At 44.8% G+C, this 13,276-nt stretch overlaps 1 protein-coding gene across 2 annotated transcripts in view; it reads right to left on the bottom strand.

The window, feature by feature from the left end:
• Nucleotides 1–13,276, bottom strand: part of PRKCA (protein kinase C alpha) — a 414,550-nt gene that overhangs the window by 114,749 nt on the left and 286,525 nt on the right. For both annotated transcript variants that reach the window (XM_053568365.1, XM_053568364.1), the window contains exon 5: nucleotides 11,368–11,496. In XM_053568365.1, the coding sequence (XP_053424340.1) occupies nucleotides 11,368–11,496 (129 nt within the window). The remainder of the gene's footprint in view (nucleotides 1–11,367; nucleotides 11,497–13,276) is intronic.

Consider the following 13,276-nt stretch of genomic DNA (forward strand, 5'->3'; position numbering starts at 1 on the left):
GACTCAGAACACAAACTGCCCACGCAGCCTCCTCAGTCCATCATGCTCATCCCTCCCGAGGGCACCCGTGTCACCAATACTGTGCCCACTACCACTTCTGTGTGTATGAACACACACCTACGTAGGACTCCTTGGTTTTGCTTTTCTGCCTGGGCCATTTGGAAAACGAGTATAATTTGATGCATGAGTTCCCTGGGGACACAGGTCACTAGTGGCTCCTGAGCCCTGGGGCAGTGTCTGCCCATCCGTGTGGGTGTGCAAGTCTCAGAAACCTGCCTCTGGTGGTCTGGCAAGGTGTGTAGTAGCAAGTCCCATGTAGCCAGCCCGAGTGGGTGTAGAAAACGATCAGGGACTGACCGGTTTAACTGGACCCAGAGGCCAGGTGAGTATTTTTTCTGAACCCGACTTCAGGGCCCAGCCTCGGTGCAGAGACGCAGAGAAATACTCAGGTTTGGGGAAGAATAATCGTATCTCCTTCGGTTTGGTATCTACCAAAAAAAAGGGTACTGGTGGCCATGGACAGAGGCACATAAGGGATACTGGGGTTAAGAGAATCCGGACACGGAAGCTGCAATGGCGAGGGGTTAAGAGAATCCGGACATGGAAGCTGCAATGGCGAGGCACCCTGATGTCGCTTCACCCGGGGGCCTCCTCCCGGAATGATATCTACAGAGCTCAGTAAGTGCTGGGTCCGCTGGAAGAAAGTGCCAGACATTTATATCATCGCTGATGTTCTGAGAATTTGTAGTTGGTTTAAAAAATTTCTTCCTTTTTTGAGACAGAGGCTCAACCTATCACCCTGGACAGAGTGCCATGGGTCACAGCTCACAGCAACCTCAAACTCTTGGACGGACTTAAGCAATTCTCTTGCCTACAGACGCCCACCATAATGCCTGTAGTTGTCATTGTTGTTTGGTAAGCTTGAGCTGGATTGGAACCCGCCAGCTGCAGTGTATGTGGCTATGAAGTTGAAAAAAAGGTACAGGGAATTCCTAAACCCTCTTCACCCAGATTCCCTAATTGTCACGCCCTGTCTGGGCTGCTCCTGCCATGGACACGCCCACTCTCTCTCTCCTCCTTTCCCCCATCCCAGATTTTTCAGCTTTGCTTTGTATTTTTTTATTTTTTGCTTTTGCTGAACCATTTGGAAGTAAGTTTCAGACATCAGGAAAAATGACTCCTCAAATATTTTAGCGTCCCCTCCATGATCCCATTACTATTATCACCCAGAGATTTCACAAAGACACAAAAACATGATCTCAAATAGTCCAGATTGGAATTCTCCCCCCATCCCCGGCCCCTAAACGTCCTTTATAGATGTTTTTGTTTCTTTGGATTCAGGATCCAACCAAGTGTTCCCAATCGCATCTGAGTGTCAACTCTCTTTAGTCTCCTTTAATAGAAACAATCCCTTTGATTTTTTTTTCCATGAATGATATTTTCATAGAGTCTGGGCCACTTATCATGCAGATTGTCTCAGTGTCTGAATTAGTCTGGTGTGGTCCATATACCATCTTTCCCCATTAGATTCAGGTTATAAGACTCTGGCCAGAACAGCTAATAGGTGATGTTGTATACTTTCCCCAGGACATCGTAACAGGAAGGCTGTCCTTTCAGTTTATGGCATTATTGGGGAGGCTGAGTGCCATGGACTAAATGTCTGGGTCCCCCCAGTCTCAAATTCATTTGTTGAAGCCCTAATCCCAGTGTGATGTGTAGATAATTACGTCATGAGGATGGAGCCCTCATGAAACAATTAGTGCCCTTCTAAGGACAACTGAGTTTGCTTGCCCTCTGCCATGTGAAGATAATGAGAAGACAGCCACCTACAAACCAGGAGGGTCCTCACCAAAACCAGAACTGCTGGCAGTTTGGTCTTGGACTTCTAGCCTCTAAAACTGTGAAAAAAAAAAAAAAAATGCTGTTCCTTAGGCCAGCCAGTCTATGATGTTCTGTTATACTGAGTGATCCCCTGGTGAAGGTGGTGTGCATCAAATTGTTAACAATGAAAACAGGGGAAACATTTAGTTCAAGTAACAGTATTTATGTGTATGTGTATATATTTAGTGGGATCCAAAGATTTGTTTTTTCATTGCAATACAATCTTGAATTTTATTTAGCGGGTTTGTTACTAATAGGAGTATTGGTATAATAATTCTGAAACTTTGCTGCACGTAACAAACATGGCTAGAGCAAATGGGTAAGTATAGTGATGCTGTTGGGAACCAGGTATCTTGTTGACTGAGAAGGGAAAGCAAATATTAGCTGGGGCGAGGTAGAGTTAGGATCAGAACTGGAAGCATCTGGGAGAAGTCATTTAAAAAAAAATTTTCCAGGAGGCGCCTGTGGCTCAAAGGGGTAGGGAGCCGGCCCCATATACTGGAGGTGGTGGGTTCAAACCCAGCCCCAGCCAAAAACTGCAAAAAAAAAAAAATTCCTGCCTCTGTCTACTGAAAGAGCTTAGAAGCAGGGACACACCAGGAGCACTGAGCATCCCTAGCACTCAGATCTTGGATTCTAAGAATCACTTCCCACTAAATGAACCCCCAACAAGGTTCCGTGGAGACATGATTAAAGGGTAAGACTTTGTGTTCCAGCATAAAAGGAAGAGTTTGAAGAAAAAAATAAACAAAACCCAAATCATGGGTCAGGTCAAAAGGCCACAAGAGGCAGTCTGACGGGTCCCACTGGCCAACTCTGGGACAATGTATTAAAAAACGACAGTAAAAAAAAAAACTTGTGTGCCCAAATCAATACATTTTGACATGCATTGTAGGGGAGGTAAAGGAAATGCTCTTCCTCCAGAAGAATGCAGCTAACAAAGGCAGAGGGAATTACAGAATTGGGAAAAGAGCATTTTACAACCACAATGCAATAACTGATTGAGGCTCATTACTGGATGATAAAACCAGGGGGTTGCTGGTCTCTAAGAACAACACCCAGACTCCTCATTAATTAGTAACCAAAAAGGATACCTTTGCAGGGGAGGCACCTGCTGAGAATACCTGACCCAGGTGATCAAATGCAGCATTCCCAATATAGACGTCTGGCTGCACTTGAGGATGGGCAGCCTCACGCTGGCGCCCTCCATCCCAGTCATAACAACCAGACACATCAGCTGTACCATTTTCTGTTCTGATCTGGATCCAAATCCCACAGTCAAGATTTTATTTAACAGAAATTACTTCCAACTAACACCTTTTCCTTTAAATAAGCAGCTTAGCCCAGCTGTCACCTTGCTGGCAGCCCCAGACTGGTTGCTATATTCCATGACCTGCCTGGCATGGCAAAAGGACCAGCATAGAGCTTGCAGACAAACCATGGGCTGCCTCCTTCCCCAGGATCTATGAGGGGAACCCTGGTCACTGTGCAACTCTGGGGTTCAGGTGAGGAGACTGATGCTCTGGCCTTGTTGAAAATGTAGTCACTTGGTTCACACCTATAATCCTAGCACGCTGGGAGGCCAACGCAGGTGGATTCCTTGAACTCAGGAGTTGGAGACCAGTCTGAGCAACAGTAAGTTATTCTACTGAAAATAGAAAAACCAGCCAGGCATTGTGGCTGGTGCCTGTAGTTCCAGCTTCTCAGGAGGCTAAGCCAGGAGGATTGCTTGAGCCCAGGAATCTGAGGTTGCTGTGAGCAAGGCTGACTCCATGCCATGGTACTCTAGCCTAGGCAAGAGAGCAAGACTGTCTCAAAAAGAAAAAAGAAAAAAAAGTAGCCAACCAGACCTTAAAATTCTCCCGTCCTCCTGTTTGAAAAAGAAGTAATGAACTTGGAGCCCATCCTTCATGGCTCCTAAGGATTGTGCAATCTGTGAACTGTGATGACTATAGCTCTAATCCTTTGAAAATGGAAAAAAACAAATTCCCTCCACCCCTTCCCATCTCTTCCTCAAAATTCCCTAAACCCTGGACAGTGCTGAGCTTCCTGAACACGCAGTGTGTCTTTGCCTGGCACGTCCTCTCCTTCCCTGTCATCCTGGCTCCTCTGCATGAGGCTATCACACGCAGCTTCCTTAGGGCACTCAAGGAGCCTTTCCCCCAGCTCCCTCCACACTTCAAGAGACCTAGTGCACTACCTTATAAGTCTTTTTGTTTTAATTGCCCCCAAAGACCAGACATTGCATGATGAGATCCATGTTTTGTCTCATAACAGCATCCCTGGTGCCTGGCAGAGAGCCAAACCCAGGCTGGATGAATGTGTAATAAATGGATGAATCAAAGAATAAATGATTATCATACTAAGCTGGGTCTCGTTACCTTCATTCTGTGGCAAAGACACCGTGATAAGGTGGAAGAACACGCAGAGGGAATATTAGTGTTTCATCCACAATAGATAATGGCAAGTCTCGGTATCTGGGGTGCTGAGACAGACACCGAATGCCAGAGGGCCCTGGGGGATAGACAGAGGACCGGTCCATATGCAGCAAAGAGCCTCGGACCTTGGAGGACGACCTCTCCTCCCCTAGGGAACTTGGTTTAGACCATCGATCGCCAGGCCAAATTAATAACCCAAACTAGTTGAGAAAATCAGGCTCTTCTTTGGAATAATCTATTTGTGAAAGAGACGTGTTCCTGAAAACAGCCGGAAAGCACACAATATGTTTTCCATTTACTTACAAGATTAAATTGAAAATTGGTTCCCATGAGGGATTCCTTTTTAACCACTCCTCTAAACCAAACAAACAAAAAAAAGTACACAAGCATGTAGAAAACCTATTAAAATCTCCTATCGGCAGAAAAAGATAATGACACCATTCTGATAACATCAGCACCACTGCCCAAAGGCAAAAAATAAAAATATGCCACTGGAGGCCTTTTCCCATACATACCCCACCGATCTAGACAGAAAACTCATCTATTTCATTTTTTTTTTTTATTGTTGGGGATTCATTGAGGGTACAATAAGCCAGGTTACACTGATTGCAATTGTTAGGTAACGTCCCTCTTGCAATCATGTCTTGCCCCCCATAAAGTGTGACACACACCAAGGCCCCACCCACCTCCCTCCATCCCTCTTTCTGCTCCCCCCCCATAACCTTAATTGTCATTAATTGTCCTCATATCAAAATTGACTACATAGGATTTATGCTTCTCCATTCTTGTGATGCTTTACTAAGAATAATGTCTTCCACTTCCATCCAGGTTAATACGAAGGATGTAAAGTCTCCATTTTTTTTAATAGCTGAATAGTATTCCATGGTATACATATACCACAGATTGTTAATCCATTCCTGGGTTGGTGGGCATTTAGGCTGTTTCCACATTTTGGCGATTGTAAATTGAGCTGCAATAAACAGTCTAGTACAAGTGTCCTTATGATAAAAGGATTTTTTTCCTTCTGGGTAGATGCCCAGTAATGGGATTGCAGGATCGAATGGGAGGTCTAGGTTGAGTGCTTTGAGGTTTCTCCATACTTCCTTCCAAAAAGGTTATACTAGTTTGCAGTCCCACCAGCAGTGTAAAAGTGTTCCCTTCTCTCCACATCCACGCCAGCATCTGCAGTTTTGAGATTTTGTGATGTGGGCCATTCTCACTGGGGTTAGATGATATCTCAGGGTTGTTTTGATTTGCATTTCTCTAATATATAGAGATGATGAACATTTTTTCATGTGTTTGTTAGCCATTTGTCTGTCATCTTTAGAGAAAGTTCTATTCATGTCTCTTGCCCATTGATATATGGGATTGTTGGCTTTTTTCATGTGGATTAATTTGAGTTCTCTATAGATCCTAGTTATCAAGCTTTTGTCTGATTGAAAATATGCAAATATCCTTTCCCATTGTGTAGGTTGTATGGAACTGGAAAAAACCCTGTATAGCTAAGGCAAAACTCATCTATTTCAAAAGGGGTGATTTCCATCCCAAAGCAGAACTCCCATTGGGAGTTTCTAAGTTACTTTGGGAATTATTTTCAACCTGAGTGATTCTACACAGGTAAAACAGAGATTGGGCTAATCTAGCAATTAACATAGCTGCTCAGGGTTTACATTTAAGTGCATTTTCTAAGAAATCACTTGCATTTGGCCCATAAACTCCTGCTCATGATGCTTCATTGTTTCTATTTGTGTTCTCATTAAAGTCAGGCTAATTTCCATATCCCACTTCCTCCCCTCAGTCATTCTGAGCAACTCTCCTATATCAACTTCCCCTCCATGCCCCTTCTCTCATTCCCCACTCTAAGTACCTCCCAGTGGTGTTGAAAAAAATTAATATTTTAGGCTGGGCAAGGCGGCTCACGCCTATAATCCTAGTACACTGGGGAAGGCAAGGTGGGTGGATTGTTTGAGCTCAGGAATTTGAGACCAGCCTGAGCAAGAGTGAGACCTCATCGCTACTAAGAAAACAAAACAAAAAAAAACCAACCCAAAAAACTAGCTGGGCATGGTGGCAGGTGTCTACAGTCCCAGCTGAGGCAAGAAGATTGTTTGGGCCCATGAGTTTGGGCCCAGGGTGACAAAGTGAGACTGTCTCCCAAAAAAAAAAAAATTAGAAATATTTTACTCCAAAATATATTTCTTGACACATTTTGAGATGGCTGCTACGATTTGCACAGATAAAAGTAACACTGCAAAGGTATCTTCGGTAGGGTGAGATGTACATCTGTAGAATGCAGCCAGACCTATCCCCCTCCCCTGAGCTAGAAAAGAGCAACTGAGAGTCTGACACCTTTAAAGGTCGAAGAACATTTGCTCTCCCTTCACTCTGAGGGCTACTGCTTGTAAGGTTCCACCTACTGATGAGACCACCTCTGCTAGCTAGTCAAGCTCTTTCTCCCTCCCTCCCCAAACCTGTTTTTCTGCTTTCAAGAAAACAGAAAGATTTTATTCTTGAAAATCTCTGTACCTCACTGAGGAGTCTAATCTGCATTCTGAGGGCTCCTCTGCATAAAGGTGAAAATATTAATAAAGCTGTACGGCTTTTCTCTTGTTAACCTGGGTCATTGTAAGTTGAGTTGGGGCAGTTTTCCCTTCGCCCCAGCAGTGTGCCATTTAGCCACCACACGACTTGGGACTTCATTAGCTCTGGACTTGGATCATCCTTTATTCCCACCACGTGTTGCTCTTTGCCGCCCCACCTCCCCCACCCATTTGAAGTCCTACGTTTGGACTTTCTATAACCTCAAAGAACCTTGTGTCCAGTGCTGATTGCGAAATAGTTATGTGTTTACTGTTCCCTCAAAAGGAGACTCTTTAATTAACAAAAGAGACGTGGGACATTCACAGCCTGGGCTTTGTCAGCGAGGGTGTGAGAGCCAAGAGTCCGCTGGAGCCCAAGTCCATTCCTTTCTACCGGAGCAACCCTGCCCTTCTCTTAGCAACTTTGCTTATCATAAAAAATGAGGACAATTTTACTTCATAGGACTGTTTGAGGAGTCAAGGAAACAAATACAAAGAGCTCAGTACAAAAAATGCCCAGTCCTGTGACCTGTAAGCACACAGTAAGCCCTCAATAAATAGCAGCTACTGTTATGAAAAACTAACTTGCCTGAACCGTTTGTTTGGGAGGAGTGCAGGAAGGTAACGAGTGGGGAGGATGCCACCTTCACTGGGAGGCCCTGCTCCAAAGGGGCTTTGCTTGCAGTCTATTCCAGTCTAATCAATACTGGAATTAGAGAAATCTGATGTCTTCTCTTTGGCTTTTCAAAAAAATTCCTAGTGACTTACAAAGGCACCTATTTTTCACTAATTTCTATCAGGTACTCTGGAAAAAATGTGATTACTTTGGTTAAACTCTGGTCATACGAGGATGTTGACATGGGGGTCTCCTAGTGACGTGTGTCTGGGAACTCTGTACTTCTTTTGCAAATTTTCTGAAAAATCTTAAATTAACCTTAAAAGTTTAAAAAATATGATTACTAGTTATTTCCTTGAGTTTCTATACCCTTCTATACCTAGGATTGGATTCTCTTCACACATGTAACTATTTTAAAAGCAGACTCTCATTCTTTTTTTTTTTTTTGAGACAGAGTCACACTACATCGCTCTGGGTAGAGTGCCGAGACGTAATAGCTCACAGCAATCACCAACTCTTGGGCTTAAGAGATTCTCTTGCCTCAGCCTCCCAAGTAGCTGGGACTACAGGCACCCACTACAATGCCTGGCAATTTTTTTTTTGTTGTTGTTGTTGCAGCTGTCATTGTTGTTTAGGGGGCCTGGGCCGGGTTCAAACCCTTCAACCCTGGTGTATGTGGCCGGTGCCATAACCATTGTGCGATGGACGCCGAGCCCAGACTCCCATTCTTGTTACTGTTATTGAAATAGCTTCTACTTCCACCATTTAAATATTTAACCATCAAATTTACCATCTGCGTGGTATTGCATGAGTTACTTCTTTGTGCCTCATTTTCTTAATAATAAAGTAAATGTGCTCACAGACGTAAATAAGTTAGCTATACAGAGTACTGAGAAAGGGGACCTTTTGTGGAAAGCAACTGTTAGCGGAGGCTACTGCTAGTATTTGCTACACTTTATAATTCATACGTTGAAAACTGGATCCCTGAGGTGACAGTATTGAGAGGAGGGTCTCTGGGAAATGATTAAGTGACAAGGGCTTTGCCCTGGAGAGCAGGATGAGTGCCCTGATAAGAGAGATTATGCCAACATAATTTGCTCTTTCTACCATTCGAGGATGCAAAGAGACATCTCTGAGCAGAAAGCAGCCTTCGGTGCACACTGGCTGGGCAGGCGCCTTGATCCTGAACCTTCCAGCCTCCAGAACTATGAGAAATCGCCTATTATTTATACACTATCCACTCTAAGATAATTTGTTATAGCAGCCTAAATAGAATAAGGCACTTTTATTATTAAACTATTGCTGTATTCACATTCCTGGGGTAGAGCTGTATGTCTATAAAAATTTTTTAAGCTGATTCTCAAGAGACCAAGTTGCTTGCTGTAAGTTACACTTGGTTGGTTTCCACCTGGGAAAAGTGCACATCCAACTCAGTGAAAAGGTACTGTCCCTTAAGATGATTCTGCAATTTGAGTCAAGTTCAAGTCTTGGCAATGGTGGAGCGATTAGCCTGGTGTGAACTCTCACATGATGGGACCCGGCCTTTCTCTTCTGCCTGTGTAGCATGAGCCGCCAGCTAGGGCTTCTGTGCCCCTCTGTGCAGCTTTATATCCGCAAGGCTTGCGGGGCTTTCAGAAGAGACCAGAAGACTCAGGCAGCACCATATGGTCACTGCTTTTATTACAGAGGAAGGTATGGGGCAAGTCCAGCATGCACAGTGTGTGCTATGCATTACACCGGGCTGCAATGAATGCCAGCTAAACGTTTAATAACTCTGTCCAGGCATTCTTACCTTATAGTGAGCCGTCAGGTGCCACATGCAAGCCTCATAATTAAACTGTGACTATTCACCTATGATAGCTAGTCTACTGCCAACAGTGGTAGCTTTAGAAATAAAGGGAAAAGTAGCAAAAAGCACCAAAATGTTTAGCCAATAGGCATTCTATTTCAATCCCTTGCCACCTATTAAGATTATGTTTTATGTTAATTTTCTCCTAAACTGCATGCTCCCAGCTCCCACTAAATGGTTTTGACAATGCAGGAGCCTTAGTAGAAAAGAGAGAAACAAGAGTGAGGCTGTCATGTTACAAACATTTTCATGGCCAAGTACAGGACCCCTCCACTTCCTCTGGGCAGAGTGGGCCTGGCTATCAGCAGAGACAAGGGCACCATGGACTTCACACAGCATCAGCCCCATTAAAGGGAAATGTGGGAGGGGCCACAGCCTCACACGTAAGGGTGCAACCAGCAGGGTCTTGAGAACATAAAGGAACTTCTCTAAAACACAAAAAATCGGAAGGGATTCTGGTTTATGATATGGATTCCATTCCCAAGTTCCCTCTTGACCATTGGCTTAGTTGGTTGTTTCATAAGGTTATCCAGAGGCTAAGTGGCTCACCCTCTCCTAGCCATCTCAGGACCCTCGTTGGGATTTCCCTGAATTCTTACCTGAGAGGACAGCCTTGGGAAGAACATTTGCTCATTGTTCAAAGGGGAAAAAATAAAAATGTTTCCAAAATAAGTGTCTCTCGAACTCTACCCTCCCCCCTTTTTTCTTAGACCCTTCCCACCTTTTCTATTTTTTTTTTTTTTTTGTAGAGACAGAGTCTCACTTTGTCACCCTTGGCAGAGTACTGTGGTGTCACACAGCGCACAGCAACCTCCAACTCCTGGGCTTAGGCGATTCTCTTACCTCAGCCTCCCGAGTAGCTGGGACTACAGGCGTCTGCCACAACGCCCGGCTATTTTTTGGTTGCAGTTTGATGGGGGCCGGGTTTGAACCCTCCACCCTCGGTATATGGGGCCGGTGCTCTACCCACTGAGCCACAGGCATCGCCTGCTTTCTTCTATTGTATCTTCTGTTATTTACAATAAATAACATTAAAGTCATTCTCTCCAAGTTTGTGAAAGCTTCAAATTCCTATACATATGGATGAAACTGAATGCCCCTGTCAAAGAAAGAGCATGGTATGCGGTCGGTCCCTGAGGGAGCCCTGAGAGCGAGGAAGCAGGCTGATGCCTGAGAGTAACTCTGCACGGAGTGGGGGACGGCAGAGGGGCAGGTCATCTGGAGGACACAGGACGGCCGGGACAAGATGCCTCCAAGATGATGTCACCGCGCATGTTGATGCTCCCGATCTGGGTTTGGTGGGAAAGCTATGCTACGGCCAAGCCTGCCCATGCCCAGCCCCCAGGAGGGAATTCCGGTCCCCCTGGCTGCAGTTTGTAAGAGGTGTGACCATTACAAGCACAGATTCTGGAGTCAAATGCCTCAGTTCCCATCCTGGCTCCTCACTTAATGACTGCAACATTGCAAGTCACCTATCTCCCTGTACCTCAATTTCCTCTTCTGGAAAATTAGGCTAATAATCTTCACTTTCCATAACAGTCATGAGGACTGAACAATTTATCTATGTGACGTTCCTGCACCATGGCTACCATGGTGAAGCACAGCACTCACAGCTGTTGCTATGGAGGGGTGGAAGCCCAAGGCCATTTAACACCTGGAACATCCATCCATCTGCCTCCTGCTGCCCCAGTTCTGCTCTCTCCAAAAGCACTTTGATTAATTGGCTTCCCTGTCCCCCGTCACTGGGAGGGAAACACACTATCCATGTGTCAAAATAGCCCAATCCACAGGGCGGCTGCGACTTTGCATGATGTTGAATATTTGGAAGTTCAGATGTACAAACCAGTCTCCTGGGAGGAACTTCAATGTGCACTCACTGACCTCGGAGGCAGTGAGGATTCTGCCAGAGCCTCAGGCGGCCAGCCCAGCTCCGTCCCACCCTGCCCCAGTGAGGCCCTCACCGGGGGCCTGCCCACACGCTGTTCCCATGCCAGCGTGCCTCACCCGTGACGTGCAGCTTCTCATCAGCGACCTCGGCCTTCAGGTAGATCCGCCCCCTCTTCTCTGTGTGGTCCATTCCACAGAGGCTGGGGACGTTGATCACGCACTGCTTGTGAACATTCATGTCGCAGGCTGTGAATTGAGAAAGCGAAGGGTGAGGACAAGCATATGGGCTCTAGCCGTCACTCCCTCAGTGTTTTGGTGTGTGAGCAGAAGTGAAAACGACTTATCCCCTAACTCAATACTTTGTTACAATGTTTTTGGTGACATAAAGAACTGTTAGCAGATGTCCCCACAGCATAGGCTTGGTGTGAGTGACAGTATCCTTAAAATACCCATACCATATTTGTTCGGTCTTAACCGAAATACAAAATACCAAAATACCCTGGCTTGGCCTTCAGTGACTGTTTCAAATATGAAAACAGTATACAAAATTCACACAGGTAACTGTGTGCAAAGCTCTGACTCATTAATATTTTACACACATCATATGAAAACTTTAAAACAAAGGATACTTCCTGCCAAAGAATTCCTTGTGCCTTTCTGAGATCACCACTGAGAAAAGAATATAAAAAAATCTGTGGGTAGAGGATAGGAAAGCCATGAAATTCTCCTTTCCTCGACGAACCCTGTATTTTCAAGAAGGTTTAAGAATGTTGCCTTTGTTTTTTTTCTTTCCAAAGAGCTTGTGTTTGATATTTTAAACCTGTCTTCAAATATTTAAATATTACTCTGAGTAAAACAAATACATGCCGGGCATGATAAGCCATTCCTTACAGCTGACATTACATGGGCGAGATGGGGGAGGATTAAAAAAAGATCAGTCTTATTGCGACGAACCAAGAAAACCCTGAAAAGAAGCCTGTGCACTGAACAGAAACAGAAGACTCTGTGTAGGGGTTCCAGCTCTTGCGTCCTTGTACCTTGAAGCTTCTAGAATGAAGGATGGCGGCTGGAATCCTCCTAAATCCTAGCCGGGATGCTAATATTATTCTGCAGCCTTCCAGGTGCAGCCTTCCTGCCCACTTCACTGTGTTTCCTTTTAACATGGCCAGGCAAATTGCAAAAAACACCATGAATAATGTATATTTGTCAGGATTAAATGCTGAAAGCAGGATAAACTGACACAGTAAGGAAAAAACAATGGGCCGATTCACAGACATGGATTCTGCGGGGTTCCTGTTTCTCAAGTGAATTTGTTCAAAATCCTGTACCTTCATGTAGCCGAAGGAAGGCTCCTGAAAAGTTGTGCTATGCATACAGCTGACGTTAACCAAGTCATACGTTTACGTGTTTGAGCAGAATTTGCAATTTAAGGGAAAGAAATGCCAGAGCCTCTGGAAGGATTCTAAAGCAGAATCCTACACAGATCATGGGGGACAGGGAGGTGAGTAGTGACAGTCTGCTGGGTTGGGGTCCGGTCCCAGATCTACTGTTCACTGGCATTTACGTCTTGGGAAGCTCATTTGCTCTCTTCTCTGACTCAATTTCCTACACTATAGACAAAGAGGCTGGTCTACACAAGCTGTTGCTAATACCCCTCGCCCCCACTGCCAAACATAATTATATATAGGACTACGATAACTGTGTAAGGGCCCAGGCAGAGGAGGCTTCTCCCTGGAAGTTTAGGAAGGGGCTGGGATCCTGCCACTCATCTGCTGGTCTTCCTTTTCCTGCAAGGCAGGAACAGGGGCAATGGCCCTAGAAGCCCCGTGACTCCAAAGAAGAGTTCAGAACAAAACAAAACAGCACTGGTTCAGGTCAGTGGTTTTCAAAAATTTTTTTTGGAATGGAACCTGTTTTTTAAACAAAATCTAAAGCAGAATCCTAATATATAAACCAGACGAATGTTGCTTTACTGGCATGAACTTAGTTAATACATTAAAATTCATACCATTTAGTTATCACACAT

This window comes from Nycticebus coucang, chromosome 18, assembly GCF_027406575.1.
Source record: "Nycticebus coucang isolate mNycCou1 chromosome 18, mNycCou1.pri, whole genome shotgun sequence".
Lineage (NCBI taxonomy): Eukaryota > Metazoa > Chordata > Mammalia > Primates > Lorisidae > Nycticebus > Nycticebus coucang.